At 42.1% G+C, this 16,094-nt stretch overlaps 1 protein-coding gene across 1 annotated transcript in view; it reads right to left on the bottom strand.

The window, feature by feature from the left end:
- Positions 1-3,061: 3,061 nt before the first annotated feature.
- Positions 3,062-16,094, bottom strand: part of lgi1b (leucine-rich, glioma inactivated 1b) — a 15,712-nt gene continuing 2,679 nt past the window's right edge. Inside the window, exons 3-10 of the mRNA XM_083635706.1 lie at positions 15,856-15,927; positions 15,672-15,743; positions 11,193-11,264; positions 10,521-10,690; positions 8,196-8,360; positions 7,740-7,960; positions 6,315-6,561; positions 3,062-3,525 (exon numbers count right to left, since the gene is read on the bottom strand). Of these exons, the coding sequence (XP_083491832.1) occupies positions 3,176-3,525; positions 6,315-6,561; positions 7,740-7,960; positions 8,196-8,360; positions 10,521-10,690; positions 11,193-11,264; positions 15,672-15,743; positions 15,856-15,927 (1,369 nt within the window). The 3' untranslated portion in view covers positions 3,062-3,175. The remainder of the gene's footprint in view (positions 3,526-6,314; positions 6,562-7,739; positions 7,961-8,195; positions 8,361-10,520; positions 10,691-11,192; positions 11,265-15,671; positions 15,744-15,855; positions 15,928-16,094) is intronic.

Raw genomic sequence — 16,094 nt, 5'->3', positions numbered from 1 at the left:
ACTTTCTGTCTCTCAAAAAACGAAAAGCATTTATCTGGAGCACCTTGAGCAACCCGGAAGTCGTTGTTCCGGGTTGCTTCAGATCCGAGAAGAAGAAGAAGCGGTGCTCCAGATAAATGCTTTTCGGTTTTTGAGAGACAGAAAAGTGTATTTTATGCAACAATTTGGATGCAACAACTAGGTGTCATTAAAAGAAGAGGATGTTTTGCATCGGATAGCGTCTTCACTTCACGTGAAGACTCAGGTAGGAGCCGGCTTTTAGACCTAGACGTGAAAATGGCACAGTGTAAAATGGGAAATGCGTGACGTTCGCCGGGTGCTAATGTGCTCAGTATGAGCGAGAGCGCCCGGCTAGCGGGGTAAAAGTAAACCCAGAACAACTCTGCTGGACAACCAAAACATTACCCAACGTTTATTATGCCCACTGCTATGAAGGATCAGGGGGAATGGTATACTCTGTGTACTCACTTTCAATTGTGGACTTTACCCCAAGTTTTCAGCCCGGATTAGATCTTTATGAAACAACAAAACGAACACCAACGTGTATAGTAGGCCAAAGCAATGATTCTCAACCGTTTTCACATCATAGGACCGTTCGTGGTCCTACATTAATAGGGACCACCACGGACCCCCATTTGATGATATTGTAGTGTCTCTCCATCATGAGATAACACTGAAGCTATAATCAAAACAGTAATTCTTCTACATTCCGGAATTGTTAACTTCTTGTAAATGAAATCACTAATAGTGAAGTTGAACACTTCCTCAATGTTCTGGTCCCCAGACCACACTTTCAGAACCACTGAAGTAGGCTAAAGAACAGAGTCTGCAGCCAAAATAAACATATAAGGTTACTTGGGTGGGATACAACAGATGGGCCTACTACAACAATGTTCTTCAATCCAAACTATCAATGAATGCTTGAGAATAAAACTATGTTTGGGTTAATTGTATTGTTGATTAACATTTTGATTTGAGTAAACTGAATTGAAGCGGATCCTGATCTAGTGTGAAAGGTGGACAGATTTTATTACAACAGCACAAACAAGTAAAGCAGAAAATACTGAGAATAAATAAATCTCTGATTAAGCATTTAATTAATCATTTTATTACTACTGTACATGAAATCCAATGAGCTAGATGACAAAGAAAAATCTATGGATTATATCCTCTATTCTTACAGCTAAATCTGACACAAGTAGACATACTATTTTGCAGAAGTAGCATGTTACGCAGCATTTTAGCAGGTCAAGTTTTTTTTTATATAGTATCTAAACTAAATTTTCTATCTACGAAAGATAAAACTGGTGTGTGGTCCCCTCTACATACAAAAGCAGTATCATATAAATTACTTTACACAACATTGTAAAAACGTAAACATTTTTATTTGGCAAATTGGTGTAAGTGAAGTTAATTGTTATCATGAATGTAATTGTGTTCTTCCATGTCAGAAACATGGAACATGTGGAAGCACAGGAAACAGGTGTTGCACAGTGGGTCGCAGAGTAAAGACAACAACCGCTTTGTCACCGAGGGGCAAAAGGGGCAAGAGTGCAGTGAAAGAGAGAGAGGGCCGGGCGACAGTGGGACGCTTCTAGCAAGTCATTCATCAGGAATCAACACTATGAGAGTGTGGCTCATGCCTACAGTCTTGCTAAACTGATGGACATAATCAGCTAGTCACTAGTCACAGTGGTGAGAAAGACTGTTTTAACACAGGAGCTATAGCCAAAGTGGCTATAGTAGAATTGTCTTTAACACCCAGAAAGTCACCAGCATTTTGATTGGTGGCTAGTGTTTATTCTCAAGCCCTCGTTGTAACAGTGTTCAGTGTTCTTGCTGGTATTGCATATTGTTTTTTAATCAAACTGGGATCAGATTACAGTTGAAAAAAGATTCACTTTGCTACATAATACATTTCTGTGACTGGTTGATCTCGCCTCGTGTGGAACCAATCAGCTGTAAGTAGGTTAGATATGCCAGCGCCACCCATCTTGTATTAGGTGTCTATCAGCAGACAACAACAAAGATTGTTGTCCTCAGGGAGCATAGTACAATTGACCTGCCCAACAGCATCACAGCTTACAAATCAGCCACATGTTGGTACTGTTGTAGGTACATGAGAATTTGCCATGCCGGATAATCACATGTAATGACATCTGACTTGTGTAATAAAATAAATTTGTCTGGTAAAATGTGATGTGTTTTCTGTTCTTCTTCTTCTGTTCTGACTTTTAGATCATTTGTACACGTCGGCCTGAATGCACTTTATCCCTTATTTCTCATGAAATAGGCTATTCACAACTTCGCAGTGTCGGGGGTCGTTACTCAAAAAAGTAATTACTCGGTGGAGAAAGTAATTCATTACACTACTCGTTACATTACTTTTGCATTACTCCGCAACATCGCCTGAGGTGTGAGCTAATGAGTATATCTCCACCCCTCAAAAGTTGTAGACCACACTGCCACCCCAGTAATCAGTAATGCCTTACACTACTCATTACAGACACATGTAATGTGATTACAGTAATGCCTTACCCCCAACACTGCAACTTAGTGATTTATTCCATGGTCATCAGCACTCCTGGGCGTTGAATAGCAAAACCATCTGGGTTACGTGTAATTAAGTAGAACGCAGGGGGGGTTATAAACTGTTGAGTCAATAAGTGGAGACAACATCAGTGGTTTTAGAGCTTTTTCACCTGAAAGATCGTCAATTCGCAATTTGAATGGGAAAATGTCTTTCAAATGGAGAATAAGGCATTCCCAAACTGGAAGGAAACAAGATGCAAGGTTGCAGCGCGTCGCCTAAAGTTAGTGTAGAAAAACACGCTGAAACATCACACTCAATGTAGGTATACGGCTGAAACGAAATGAAATGATCACAATCAGTGAACGCATTTCAACAACTGAACCTGGACTGTTCAGCCATGACCCATTTTGTTCCCATCACACTAAAAGCGCTGAACTGTATTTGAAAAATCTTTTCAGATAGGTTGAGCTGCTTGGATCTGCCTGGGGTGTCAGTCAGATAGCATGAGTGTAGGCCTACATGTCAGTGGAAACGTGACTTTGTTCTGTTGATTCTATTGGGCCTGACAAGTTCAGTAAATCACAGAAAGAGAGCATTTGAATGGAGTTCAAATGCATGATATGTCCCAAATTAACGGTGGTTTTAATTACTCAAGTCGATCATAAGATGCTCGTATATCTGAGTTTTCCCCTTGAAGCTGGAGGCAAACAGGAACTCCCGGTCGTCAATGGATACCAGAGAGAACGCTCGGGGCGCCTGGATATTCAACTCCTGCGATGGGACAAACTGGCCTGTCTTGGTGTCCCATTGGTAGACCTGTGTCAGTGAATAATCACTGCCCATGATGGCATACTGCCAGTTGCCGATGGAGACTGGCTGAAACACCATGGAGCCGCGGGAGGGAAATGTCTGGGCCTCCTTGAACATGGCACCGTCCCAGCGCATCACCTTGGAATCCCCGATGAACCTTGTCAGGCAGATGAACAGCTCACCTTGGAAAGGGTCAAAGATTTGTTCAGCTTTATTGTCTCATAAGAGACTGAATCTGGATCTGAAAATAGAAAAGCTCGAGGAAATAGTTGGCCTGATTCAAAAGTGATGTCTTAGACTCATTTCAATCATGAAGACTACCTGCAGCCAACGCCCAGTTTCAGGTTATATCACCCCGTTCATTGCTAGGCACGCCCCCCGTTCATTCATGCCTCTCTCCCCGTCCATTCACAGTCACCCACGCCTCCCTCTCTGGCAATAGCCTATCAGCTCAAGCCATTCATATCCCTCGCTTTTCTGCTGAGCCAATCACCTAAGCCAGAGGTTCTCAAACTTTTTCTTGTCAAGGACCCCTAAACTCACACAAATTAGTCCACGGACCCCCATTTGATAAGATTTTGCCCCAGGGTCCCCCATCTGATAACGCATTTGCTTTTAGATGTTTTATTACATGGAGTGTATGAAACCTGTGCTGGATGTGGGAATTCAGCCGTTGAGACAAGAACACTAAGGAAACTTGAAACTCAAAGTAAGTGTCATTGTTGCAAGCTGGAAAACGCTCTGCTAGAAGTCTGCAAAGATTCACAGGCAGAAACATTATGTCCTTGGACAAGAGTCCACAGTTTGTGAGAAATAGCTTTTCCGGATACAGGTTGTCTCACTGCCTGCTCTGATATGAGCCTTATCTTAAACCTTGAAAACAAAGGAGTGATGTCTACTTTAGAGAGAAAGAGAGAAACCTAACACTTAATAGTTAAGCTATAGTGGTTATACTTTCCATGAAAGACTGTGATTAATAATAACAAATAAATAATCAGTGAATAATTAATGAATGAATAATCAATAAAGATGATAGATGCTATAAATTCCTATCACAAAACAAAACCCATGACTGAAATAGTCAAACATTCTGCCATTGTGTTACTTAAGGATGGGATAGTGAAAATATTACCCCCCCTTTTGCTGGGGACCCGCTGGAATCCCCTCAAGGACCCCTGAGGGTCCCCAGACCCCACTTTGAGAACCACTGACTTAAGCCATTCAGCATATTAGAGGCCCTGTGTTTTACTATGTTGTTACTCTCCTATGTGCTGTCACCCTCAGGTGCTGTGATCTTCATCACTGAAGCAGTTGTTTCGCCCCACCTCCACCCCTGACCACCACCAACGTCATGACTCCTGAAGAACTCCCTATGGGGGGATTCTCTATCCTATACATCACTGACTCCCTCCTCTCTCATCTCAGGAGGAGCGTCATCATATCATGGAGTCATATGGCAACCTTAATTTGTCTATTTGTTTCATTAAAGATTATTGAACCTTCTTACTAGTCTCTCATGATTGAATGTCATTAATTATTTACAGTTATTTAGCCTAGAGTTGCCAACAGATGTTAAACAGATGAACACCTTGAAAGAGAAAACATTTCCACATAATATTACAGTGATGATTCATGGGCAGGGTTTTGTGGCACCGGGGATGGGCGTTACCTCATATTGCCTTCAGCATGCAGGAATGAAGATTGGCAAATGTGGATGACATACTGAGCAATGAGGAATTAAAGTATAATAAGAAAGAAAACTAAAAATAAATACCGTAAATTCCGGACTATAAGCCGCACCTTTTTCCCCGTTTTTTGGCCTTTTTTGGCCCCTGCGGCTTATATAACGGTGCGGCTTATCTATGGATTAAAAAAAAAAAAAAAAAAAAAATCTCTCTTTTTTAGCACTCTTTCTAACTATAAATCCACTTCTGTTTTAATTTCCTCTCTTGCCCTCTTTTCACCACACTGTATGACACTGTATGACACTGTGTGCACTGTAAAAAACAACACAGGTGGTGTTGTGTTATGTTGTTTTGTTGAAATGTTAATAAATGGGAGCTTCCTCAAACAGCCATCTCTTTCCCGACAATCCCCTCTGTGCATGAACCCTTACATATGGTAATTAAACATTAAAACACAATAAAAAAAAAAAAAAAAAAAAAAAAAACATTAAAACACCCGCGGCTTATAGTCCGGTGCGGCTTATATAAGAAAAAAATAGTCAACTTTGCAGGTGTGGCTTATACACCGGTGCGGCTTATAGTCCGGAATTTACGGTAAATATTGTTGAACTTGCCTATACTAGAGCAGGAGTTCCCAACCTTATTTGGCTTGTGACCCCACTTTGACATTACAAAAATGATAATCTAAAGACCCCAGACATTACAATTCTGGTACATCATCATCACATGTAACAGTATGCTGACTTTTCCCCCTCAGAATTCCGACATTAAAATCTGAATGCTGACTTTTTTTCTCAGATTTCTGACTTTAATCTGTGAATTCTGACTTTAATCTCACAATTCTGACTTAAATTATTTAACTTGAAATTATCTTGAATCTTGAATCTATCTTGACAGTAAAATGACAGTGCACAGTATTTCTGAAGTACTCCTGATCTAACCACCCCCATGTACATGTTTTATGGGTTTATTGTTTTATGGTTTTATGGTTCAAATTAATTCCTCTTTTATTCAACATTTTGTTGCTTTTTTATTCTTTGTTTTTATTTTGTTCTTTGTTCTTCTTACATTTTATTTCATGGAAAGCATTTTGTAACTTTGTTTAGAAAAGTGCCAATACAGTTTTTATCATCCAGCTCCAGTGATGGTTCCTGAAAATACACCTGCTAAATACGGTGATACAATATGATGGGCGTTATGCTTCAATATTATGTCACTAGGTTCCAGTTGGTGGAAATGGGTATGTCTTTTTCAGTCAGTGTAAAAATAAACGCTGCAGCTCTCACCTTTGACCTGGAAGTGTTTGACGGAGAAGACGTCCTCCATTTCCGGTATGTCAGTCCTGCGGTCAAACTGTTTGTGGCTCCTGTTCCACTGGTAGACCACGGGCCTCTGGGAGCTACTGGACAAGATCAGGTGGGGCTTGTTGGAGATCTCCAGATATTCCACATCCGTGTCCCGGTACCACGGGTGCAGCGACTGGTGGGAGTAGAACCCATTTCCGTTCCATTTGTACACTGTTGTGGAGCCGGCCTGCGAGAACAGCACATGTAAAATTTCAGGTTGAGTCCAATTTATTCAAACAGGTTTGTCATGAATTACTTTACAGAAAAGACCAAACATACATACCAACATTATCAAATGACAGCAAAAAAAATAACAGGCGCATTGCAAATGTAGTAAAACAAATCAAAGTTAAACAACAAAGTTAAAACATTTCCCCTTTACTATTTCAACTGGACCCTTTTCAAAAAAGACAGTATTCCACTTTGACGGTGCTGTGGCACTGGTGAGTGGAGAGCCAGGCGAACAGCATGTGCTGAATGCAAAGTGCCTACCAATAAGCCAGTGTTACGCTGCTTCCCCCCCTTCAACTATTCTCATGCAAGATAACCACGGCCTTCAAGTGAAATAGGCCATCAAATTAGAATAGAGAGGGTCATAGTAGGGTCCTTGTTATCTTTCAACCCGTTCTCACTCTGAGCGCGTCGCATATTGACGCTTTGTCCTGTCCCTTGTGCGTCGCTTGTTACTAACATGGTACCCTTGAGCGACACATGAAACGACTTGGGCTTTCCGACTAAACTCAATGCAAACCCATGGAAGTCATCTTTGACGCTTATGGCAACTGCTCCCCTATTAGCCTAACTGCTCCACCATTAGTCAACTGCTCGCCCATTAGGGTCTGGAGGAGCTAACCTCTCCCAGACCCTAACCCTAAACCTAACCTCTCCCACCCCATGCCTAAACCTAACCTCTCCCAGACCCTAACCCTAACCCTAACCTCTCCCACCCCATGCCTAAACCTAACCTCCCCCAGACCCTAAACCTAACCTCTCCCACCTCCCACGCCTAAACCTAACCTCCCCCCAGACGCTAATGGTGAGCAGTTGACTAATGGGGGAGCAGTTAGGCTGATGGGGGAGCAGTTGCCATAAGCGTCAAAGTTGACTTCTATGGGTTTGCATTGAGTTTAGTCGGAAAGCCCAAGTCGTTTCATGGGTCGCTCAAGGGTACCATGTTAGTAACAAGTGGCGCATAAGGGACGGGACAAAGCGTCAATATGCTACGTGGTCGGAGTGAGAACGTGTTGTATCTTTTGGTACATCTGAAGGATCATTTGTTTTTGCTCTCATCAATGATTCAAGTATAATAACGGGAATTTGAAAAAGCATTGGGAAAAGCATTGGAAAAGGAAAAGTTTAGCCAGCCTTGGAGCTGTCGGCGATGACAAAGAACGACTCTCCGTCGATCACAAAGGTCTCGATGTCGTTGGGCTTGCGAATCTTCAGGATGTCGATGTCCTGGATCTTGATGAACTTGTTGGCGGAAGTGTCGCGCTTGTAAATGTGCGAGCCGCCGAACAACTGGGCCACCATGACAAAGAGGTGGCTGTCGATCACCATGGGCTTGCAGACCACAGTAGACGTGCCTCAACAAGAGAAGAGAGGAGGAAGAGAGAAAGAGAATATGCAGCAAAGGTACAGTGTTACAGAGGTGTTATCAAACACCACATGCTTACACACTAGAGTAGAGGAGGGAAGAGAAACAGTTGAAGAGAAGTGTGTAAGGCCAGATCTCAAAAGCACATACATTATTCTAGTCTTTTTTTAACGTATTTCATATATTCTGCAAATAGCACAAGGCACAGCTGCTTTTGAACTCACTCTCAATGGTGTCATAGGTTCTGAAGGTCATCTCAACGTGGTCCCACTCCAGGAAGCTGCACGTGCCGGCAAACGGTTGGGCAAACACAGCATACTGCTCCTCACCAAAGGAGAAGGACTCCACCGAGATCGTCTCAAACGTCAGCGACTGATAGGAGGCAAACTCTGACAAAGATCACATACTCAGGACTTAGTCCATTATCGTTTTGTCCATTTCTTGTTGTAATTTTCTCTTTAGTGTGTGTACAATTCGCATGCAAGTGTGTTTGTGTTTGTTTCTTTGTTTGTTTGTGTGTGTGTGTGTGTGTGTGTGTGTGTGTGTGTGTTTGTGTGTGTATTATGGCTGTCAAAGAATATTCTATATTCGAATATATATTCAAATATGAAAATTTATATTGGATTGTATTATTATTATTATTATTATTATTATTATTATTATTATTATTATTATTATTATTATTATTATTATTATTATTATTATTATAATGCTTTGTATTTTGTCCAGCACTACTTGTAGCTCTATTTTGTGCTTTGGACAGTTCCCCATCTTTTCTATTTCAAGTTTCTCTGACCCTTTGTATGTATTCTCATAAATCTTATTGTATTTTTTTAAGTTACTGCCTTGCTCCTCCAGGAAATGGTTAAAATTCACCACTGAGTTGAAAAGCAGGTAGGCAGCAACAATTAAGGAGCTTAACATTCTGCAGGGTATTACAACTGCTTGTAATTTACCATAGTCAGCCAATCAGCCAATCAGCCAGAAAATCATTTGTGTAGTCTGTGTGAAAATCAATCATCCATGCGATCACTATTGGTTGACTAGCAAGCAACAGTCAAGAAGCAGCCAGTCAGCTGACCAGCTATGTCCGTTAATTGGTTAGGAGTCTGTCAGATACATTTATTAGCAATTTGCACTAGTCATTAAGTTCCTAGGCAAGGGTTACAGACACAGTATAAGCCAGGGGTGTCAAACTCATTTGAGTCCACGGGCCACATCCGACCCAATTGGGTGTCAAGTGGGCCAGACAATGACAATCAATAATCACTAATAACCTATAAATGACAAAACCTCAAACATTTTCAGTTTCTTTCAGTGTAAAGAATTACAGGTATATTTAAGAACACGTTCTCACGTAGGGTCTCAGCAACCATCAAGCACATTATCAAATCTACTGTCTGTAACTGTGCATTACAATTGTGGGTGTAGTGGAGGGTAAACGCAAGTAAACGCAATTCACCCACACCTTTGAAATGAGTCAGATAGTTTACTCACCTATTTTCAGATCAACTGTATCAATCAATGAGGGCAAACAAGGTGGGTAAACTACTCACCTTGGATAGTTTACCCACCTCTGTATTTATCACTACACCCCTGATTACAATTGCTGGCAACTGTGCAATTATCTATACTCAAGCAAAGGTAATGAAAATAGCTGGCCATTTATTGATGAATACAGATGAATACAGAACATGAATAGGCTACTTAATATGTAACTTGCTCCTGAAACCTGGCACCTCTTAGCCTTCACAAGTGCATCACATTGGATTGAAGGACTTCTCAGTGCAATTTTTACGCTTTGCAAAGTCATCCTTTGGGCGGGATTGGACCATTTGGGGGGCCGGATCTGCCCCCCGTGCCGCATGTTTGACACCCCTGGTATAAGCTAAACAAGATGCTCATGCACATTGAGAAACAGTGAATGTGACATTTTAAAAGCAGGGGACAGACAGAATGAGTCCCCACTGGCAGCCAGACAGCCCCACATATAACACAAACATTGCTGATGAGAACAGGAAGGAGACAAGCGATACTGAGAGAGTTAGAGCTGGAGACAGATAGCCTGGGTAAACCCAGCCGCCACGTGACCTGCTCTCAGACCTGCTCCCTTGTGACTAGTGAGCAGAGTCTGTCTGAGAGCAGGTCACGTGGGGGCTGGGTTTACCCAGGCTAGGAGACAGACAGACAGACAGACAGACAGACAGACAGACAGACAGACAGACAGACAGACAGACAGACAGACAGACACACACACACACACACACACACACACACACACACAGAGACAGTCAGACAGACAGACAGCAACCAGACAGACAGCAATCAGACAGACACACAGACAGTCAGACAGACAGACAGACAGACAGACAGACAGACAGCAACCAACCAGACAGACAGACAGACAGACAGACAGACAGACAGACAGACAGTCAGACAGACAGACAGACAGACAGACAGTCAGACAGACAGACAGACAGACAGACAGACAGACAGACAGACAGACAGACAGACAGACAAACAAACAAACAAACAGAGGAGGATGATACCTGCTGTGATGCAATCAAAAGAGTGTGGCAGCAGGTCGTTGATCATCTGCCCCTGGTGGATGGGAGGGCTGCTGCAGTAGATCTGATCCAGTGTGGCGTTGGTGTGGTGCATCCACTCCACCAACCACTTGAGCTTACAGTCACATATCAGGTTGTTGCCCCGCAGATCTCTACAGTACATGAGTGGATTAATTGTAAGGTCAATCATCAGATGAATTGTTTCGTTAGTAAAGATTGTACAGGCACGCACCTGGATCCCTAGATGGATGGAAGGGTGGATTGACAGAAACATCAATTGACAAATTAGTTGTTCTTACTATTACAGATTTGCATAAATATGCAATCCACCAACCATTTCAACACTTAAATCCATCAGATGGAGGGAAATCGATTGAATTATCATTCAAATCAACAATGTGTTAGGTGCAGAGACATCAATTGTACTCGTTTGATTTCATTTTACTCTGCCATGATGAATTCAAGAATAAATCAATCACTTTATTGTCACTCAATCAATCATGACAATAGTCATTTTCGAATGGAGAGGAACCTGAAGTAGCCCTTTTTGGATTTAAGGATGGATACATATTTAATCGTATTACTTGATAAATACGTAATCAGAGTCCACAGGTGACAACACGCCGCCTTGAGGGAAAGACAGAATGTACTCACACTTTGGTCAAGGCGTCCATTCCCTTGAAAACATCTTTGGGAAGCGTCTCAAGGTTGTTATATGCCAAACTCCTGATCAAGAAAGAGTCAAAACAGACAGTTACAGAATGCAAAGCAGATTGCATCTAAACAGACCAGGGACATGAAGATTCATTACACAGCATTGGGCTTTTTGCTGACACTGTTACGCAGAGTGACTTCCAAAAAGTGCAACGGTAGAATCCGCTTAAATTCTTGGATCATCACAATTCCAGGCCTTTTTGAAACGAGTGCACAGTTTGTGTGATGGCAGAGAGCCATCATGTGAGGTAGGAGAGGTGGTAGAGAGCCATCATGTAAGGTAGGAGAGGTGGTAGAGAGCCATCATGTGAGGTAGGAGAGGTGGTAGGATGAAAAGAATGAGAGCTAAAAGAGAGAGATAGAGGAGAATAAAGTGATTAGCAATGGATTAATTAAGGGTGAGCCATTAGAGGGAGGGGATATTTTACTTTTGACTGGAGGGTGAGGTGCAGTACTTCACACATTGCTCTCATATACCTGAGGTGGATAGGTGGCATTTTTTGGGTGAATAATATTATTGCTTTAATAGTTGTGCTCTACATTCCAGCGCATTGATATTGTTTCATATTTTAAAGTTGTGAAGCAGAGCTCACTCGCTCCATGGTTATCATGAGGATTTGATGTCCTTGCCAGCTGGCTAAAAGCAATCCATAACAGTGAAAAACAAACCAGTCCTATTATAGAGACGCATCATTTGAGTCAGGATGAAAGCATGGCTGAATTCCAAAACAGAAAAAAGACGTGAATGAAATTAAATCGAAATGTCAGCGTAATTCACGAAGTGCCGCATAATCCATCAGAGTCAGTTTTCCAGAAAGAAAGGCTAGCTCACTACTTCAGCTTTGTGCACGGGAGCGCAGGGTAAACCGATGACAAGCGGAGCAGAGCGGGCCTGACTCAAGCCGGACTCCTGCCTGCCTTTAATAATGCATTTAATCTGATGGATTAGAGTACTCTCTAATGATGGATTCATTCATGCATTTTTTGTATAAAAAGGTTATCGTCAAAAAAGGCATTTAGAAAAGGTTATTGGATATGATTTAGTACATAATTTCATAACTGTGGAAATATGATCCCTGGATCTCTGTCTCGCTACCTCTAAAATTAAACCTGTAATTAAAAAGTCATCATACATTTCCTTCCAGTCAATAAAAATGATGCATGAATTTCCGGATTCTCCGTACAAGGTTTCCAAGTCAGGATGAGGGACATACGGTATGCATTTCACTGCACACTGCATTATGTAAACAACATCAAATAATAGTGAAATTAAATCTCCGTACCCCACTTTAGAAACCATCTCACGGGGCCACTAACCTACTTACACACTGACTCCAAGTGCTTTAGGTAGGAGAGTCTGGGACAGATTTGAGGTCAGAGCTGAGTTTACGGTTACAGTACAGCTATATTTAGTCTTAACCTTCAGGTCACTCACGTTCGCAGCTATTTTTAGTCTTAGGGTTATAAGCTTTGCAATTTGGGGAAGAGTACTTGTGTTTACAAAATACTGTTTGCCGTGGTTTGGAGGTGGAACATTGTGGTTTCCCCCAAAAGGAAATCAGAGAGGTTATGCCGGAGGACTGTTTTGCAGCTCGAAAAGAACAACTTGTAAGCACTTTACTTGACTTCACTCATTCTTATGGAACCATACCTTGCCAGAGTGTGCATGTAAATATGTCAAATTTGTAAACAAACACACACACAGTAAGATTTAGGCAGCATTGAGTCTAATATCAAAACTTATAATTGTAAAATGTAATCATTATCTCAGTCCCATTAGTCCATGAACCTACTACTGTATAAGACACGAGACACCAAGGCCATAGCCAGTGGGAAGTTTGTTACAATTTAACCTGAGACATCCTCCCTCAAACGCCCAAGACACACATACGCACGCACGCACGCACAAGCGCACGCACAAGTGCACGCACGCACGCACAAGCGCACGCACAAGCGCACGCACACACAATGACCTGTCCTTAGGCCAACTTCCTGATCTCCTTCCTGGCCTCCTCCTTCCTGAAGTTTGTTGATTCACTATTTTGACTGTAATGAGTCAGCTCCAGGATGGAGAGGTTGACCATGGGCCAGTTGTGAAAGACTTTGTAGAGTGGTGTGTGACAACCACTTCCTGAATTCCACTTCCTAAATGTCCAAAAAGCTAAAAACATGGCCTGACTTCGGGAAAACCTCCAACTCAACCTCCCCAACTACAATCAGGGGCTCACTTGTCGAGAAGGTAGTAGAGTGTACAGAGGGTAGGGTACACAATGCATCCCTGCCCACCTCCGGAGGTGGTTTGGCCCGATCAGATTGCAATCCTTCTTCAATGCGTTTTGGGGGTGTTTACACCTGGCATTTCAAGTGATAAAATACAATCTGATTGCAATCTGATCACAGAAAACGCATGTTAGCGCCAGGTGTAAATGGCCTTATTGAACACAAGTGTAAATGCAATGTGTCCTCTCAATCTGGATACAGCAACTTTATGCGGATTGAGAGGACAACCATTTCTGCAATCAGATTGCATGTTAACGCCAGGTGTAAATGGAATCAGGCTGAAGTGATAAAATACAATCTGATTGCAATCTGATGGCAGAAAACGCATCTTAACGCCAGGTGTAAATGGCCTCACAAGAACTTGAACCATGAACCCAACACATCTGTAGTCTGCAAAAAGGACCTGCAGAGATAGGTACTTTCTGCGCAAACACGTTTAATGTGGACAAGACATTGATGACTTTACTGTATTTTGCAAATCCTTTATTGAGTCTATTTTAACTTTTGTTTAATTTCTTGGTATGGGAACCTTACTGCGCAAAACAAAAACCGTCTGCCCAGTATAAAGCAGCCAACAAAATAATTGGCACGCACAGCTTTCTTTAACAGACATCTATGACAGACAAGTCTTGCGGAAAACACGGTCAATCTTGGCCAACTCTAATGTCGCGGTACATTCCCTGCCTACCACCATGAGGGTCGCAGGTTCGCACCCCCGTGTTACCTCCGGCTTGGTCGGGCATCCATACAGGCACAATTGGCTGTATCTGGGAGTGGGAAGCCGGATTGGGATATGTGTCCTGGTCGCTGTACCTTAGCGCCTCCTCTGGTTGGTCAGGGTGCCTGGTCGGGGCAGAAGGGAACTGGTGGGAACAGCGTGATCCTCCCACGTGCTACGTCCTGCCGGTGAAGCTCCCCCTGTGAGGTGAAAAGAAAGCAGCTGGCAACTGCGCATGTGTCGGAGGACGCATGGTGCTAGTCTTGGCTCGGCTCTTCCCAGATCGGCAGAGGGTGGAGCAGTGACCGGGGCAGCACGGGGAAAAATTGGCCAAGTACAATTGGGGAGAAAAATTGGTGGGGGGGGGGGGGGGGTCAGAAAGAAATCTTGGCCAACTCTGACCACACACTCTCTTCTCCCCTCTGGGTGGAGATATGGGCTCCCTAGGGTAAAAAGTAAAGTTTTCCATGTTCCATGTGCAATAAATCTATTAAAAAAGGGAGCACGTGGGCAATGTTCTCTGTTTCAATTTCAACAGTGATGTCATAAGAGCAATTGTGACATTATCAGTTTGTGACATCATCAGTGATGTCATAAGAGTGGGGAAAAGCTGTGGGAGTTTTGCCGGTTCAACGTAACAACTATAAGCTCCATGATCTGTCCTTTAGCAACCCGATCCAGCTGACCTGAGATCTGCCCTTAACCTCGGACAGGACCAGTGGCGATAGCGCTTCTGCAGACCTCTGCATTCTGACAGTGACAAAGTGGACAGTCAGAGGAAAGTGGAAATTGATACACAGGTTATATACTCATGCGGTATTTATTACCTTTCCCCCATAGTGCTTCTCTTTCAGAAGTCACTTGTGAATGTGAAAGTGGCTGTGCACTGCGGCGTGTTATTTTCTTATGGGTTTACAAGAGAGTGCAATAGAGAAGGAAGGAAGGAAGGAATAGTAAGAATAGTGAGGCAAGTAATAAGAACAGGAATAAAGAGTGAATTTAAATGATCCAAAATGGCCACAGCACAAACAAAAGCACTAGGGCTGTCAAAATTGACCAAAAACTATTTGAATATTCCCTCTAAATAAAACATTTGTTCGAATATATTCAAATACTTTTTCTTTTCTTTTCTTTTTTGGCATGCGTGCGTGCATGGCAAGGCAAACTAATAAAACCATAGAGCTTATAAAACTACAGTACTTGGTATATTTTTTTGAACATAATTTTTTTCCCCCATATTGATTCAGTCAGTACTAGTACAGTAGTAGCCTAAACCTTTGTAATGCTTTTAAATAACCAGACAAATTATGTATGTTTTTATGTAACGATGATAATAATAATAATCATCATCAGAATAACTTTTATATTCCAATATATATTCGAATATAGAACGTTATTTGACGGCCCTCAAAAGTACTTACAGATGTATCAGTGTTTTGAGGCCCCGGAACGCATATGGGGATATTGATGCGATTTTGTTGTTTTCAATAAATCTGTGAATGAGAAGAATATCTTGTTAGATTTTTTTGGAGAGAGTGACAGTGTATGTCAGTAATTCCACACAAATGTGAGATGCATTTGCAACACTTTCAGACAAATACTTACAGATATTCAAGATGTGTTAAACCTTGGAAAGCGTCTTCGTCGATCAAGTCAAAGGAATTGGCGTTGAACAAGCTGCGGAGGAAAAGACAGAGAAATAATTAACTCCTTTAATCATCTTGAGATTGATTGATTGATTGATTGATTGATTGATTGATTGATTGATGTAGCCATCGGAATGAGAACCTGTTGCAACAAGGCAGCCTGCTCATTCAACTGATGCAACATTGAACTATAGTGCT

This window comes from Poromitra crassiceps (genome assembly GCF_964638095.1).
Source record: "Poromitra crassiceps genome assembly, chromosome: 4".
Taxonomy (NCBI): domain Eukaryota; kingdom Metazoa; phylum Chordata; class Actinopteri; order Beryciformes; family Melamphaidae; genus Poromitra; species Poromitra crassiceps.
This window is presented reverse-complemented; position numbering and strand designations above follow the sequence as displayed.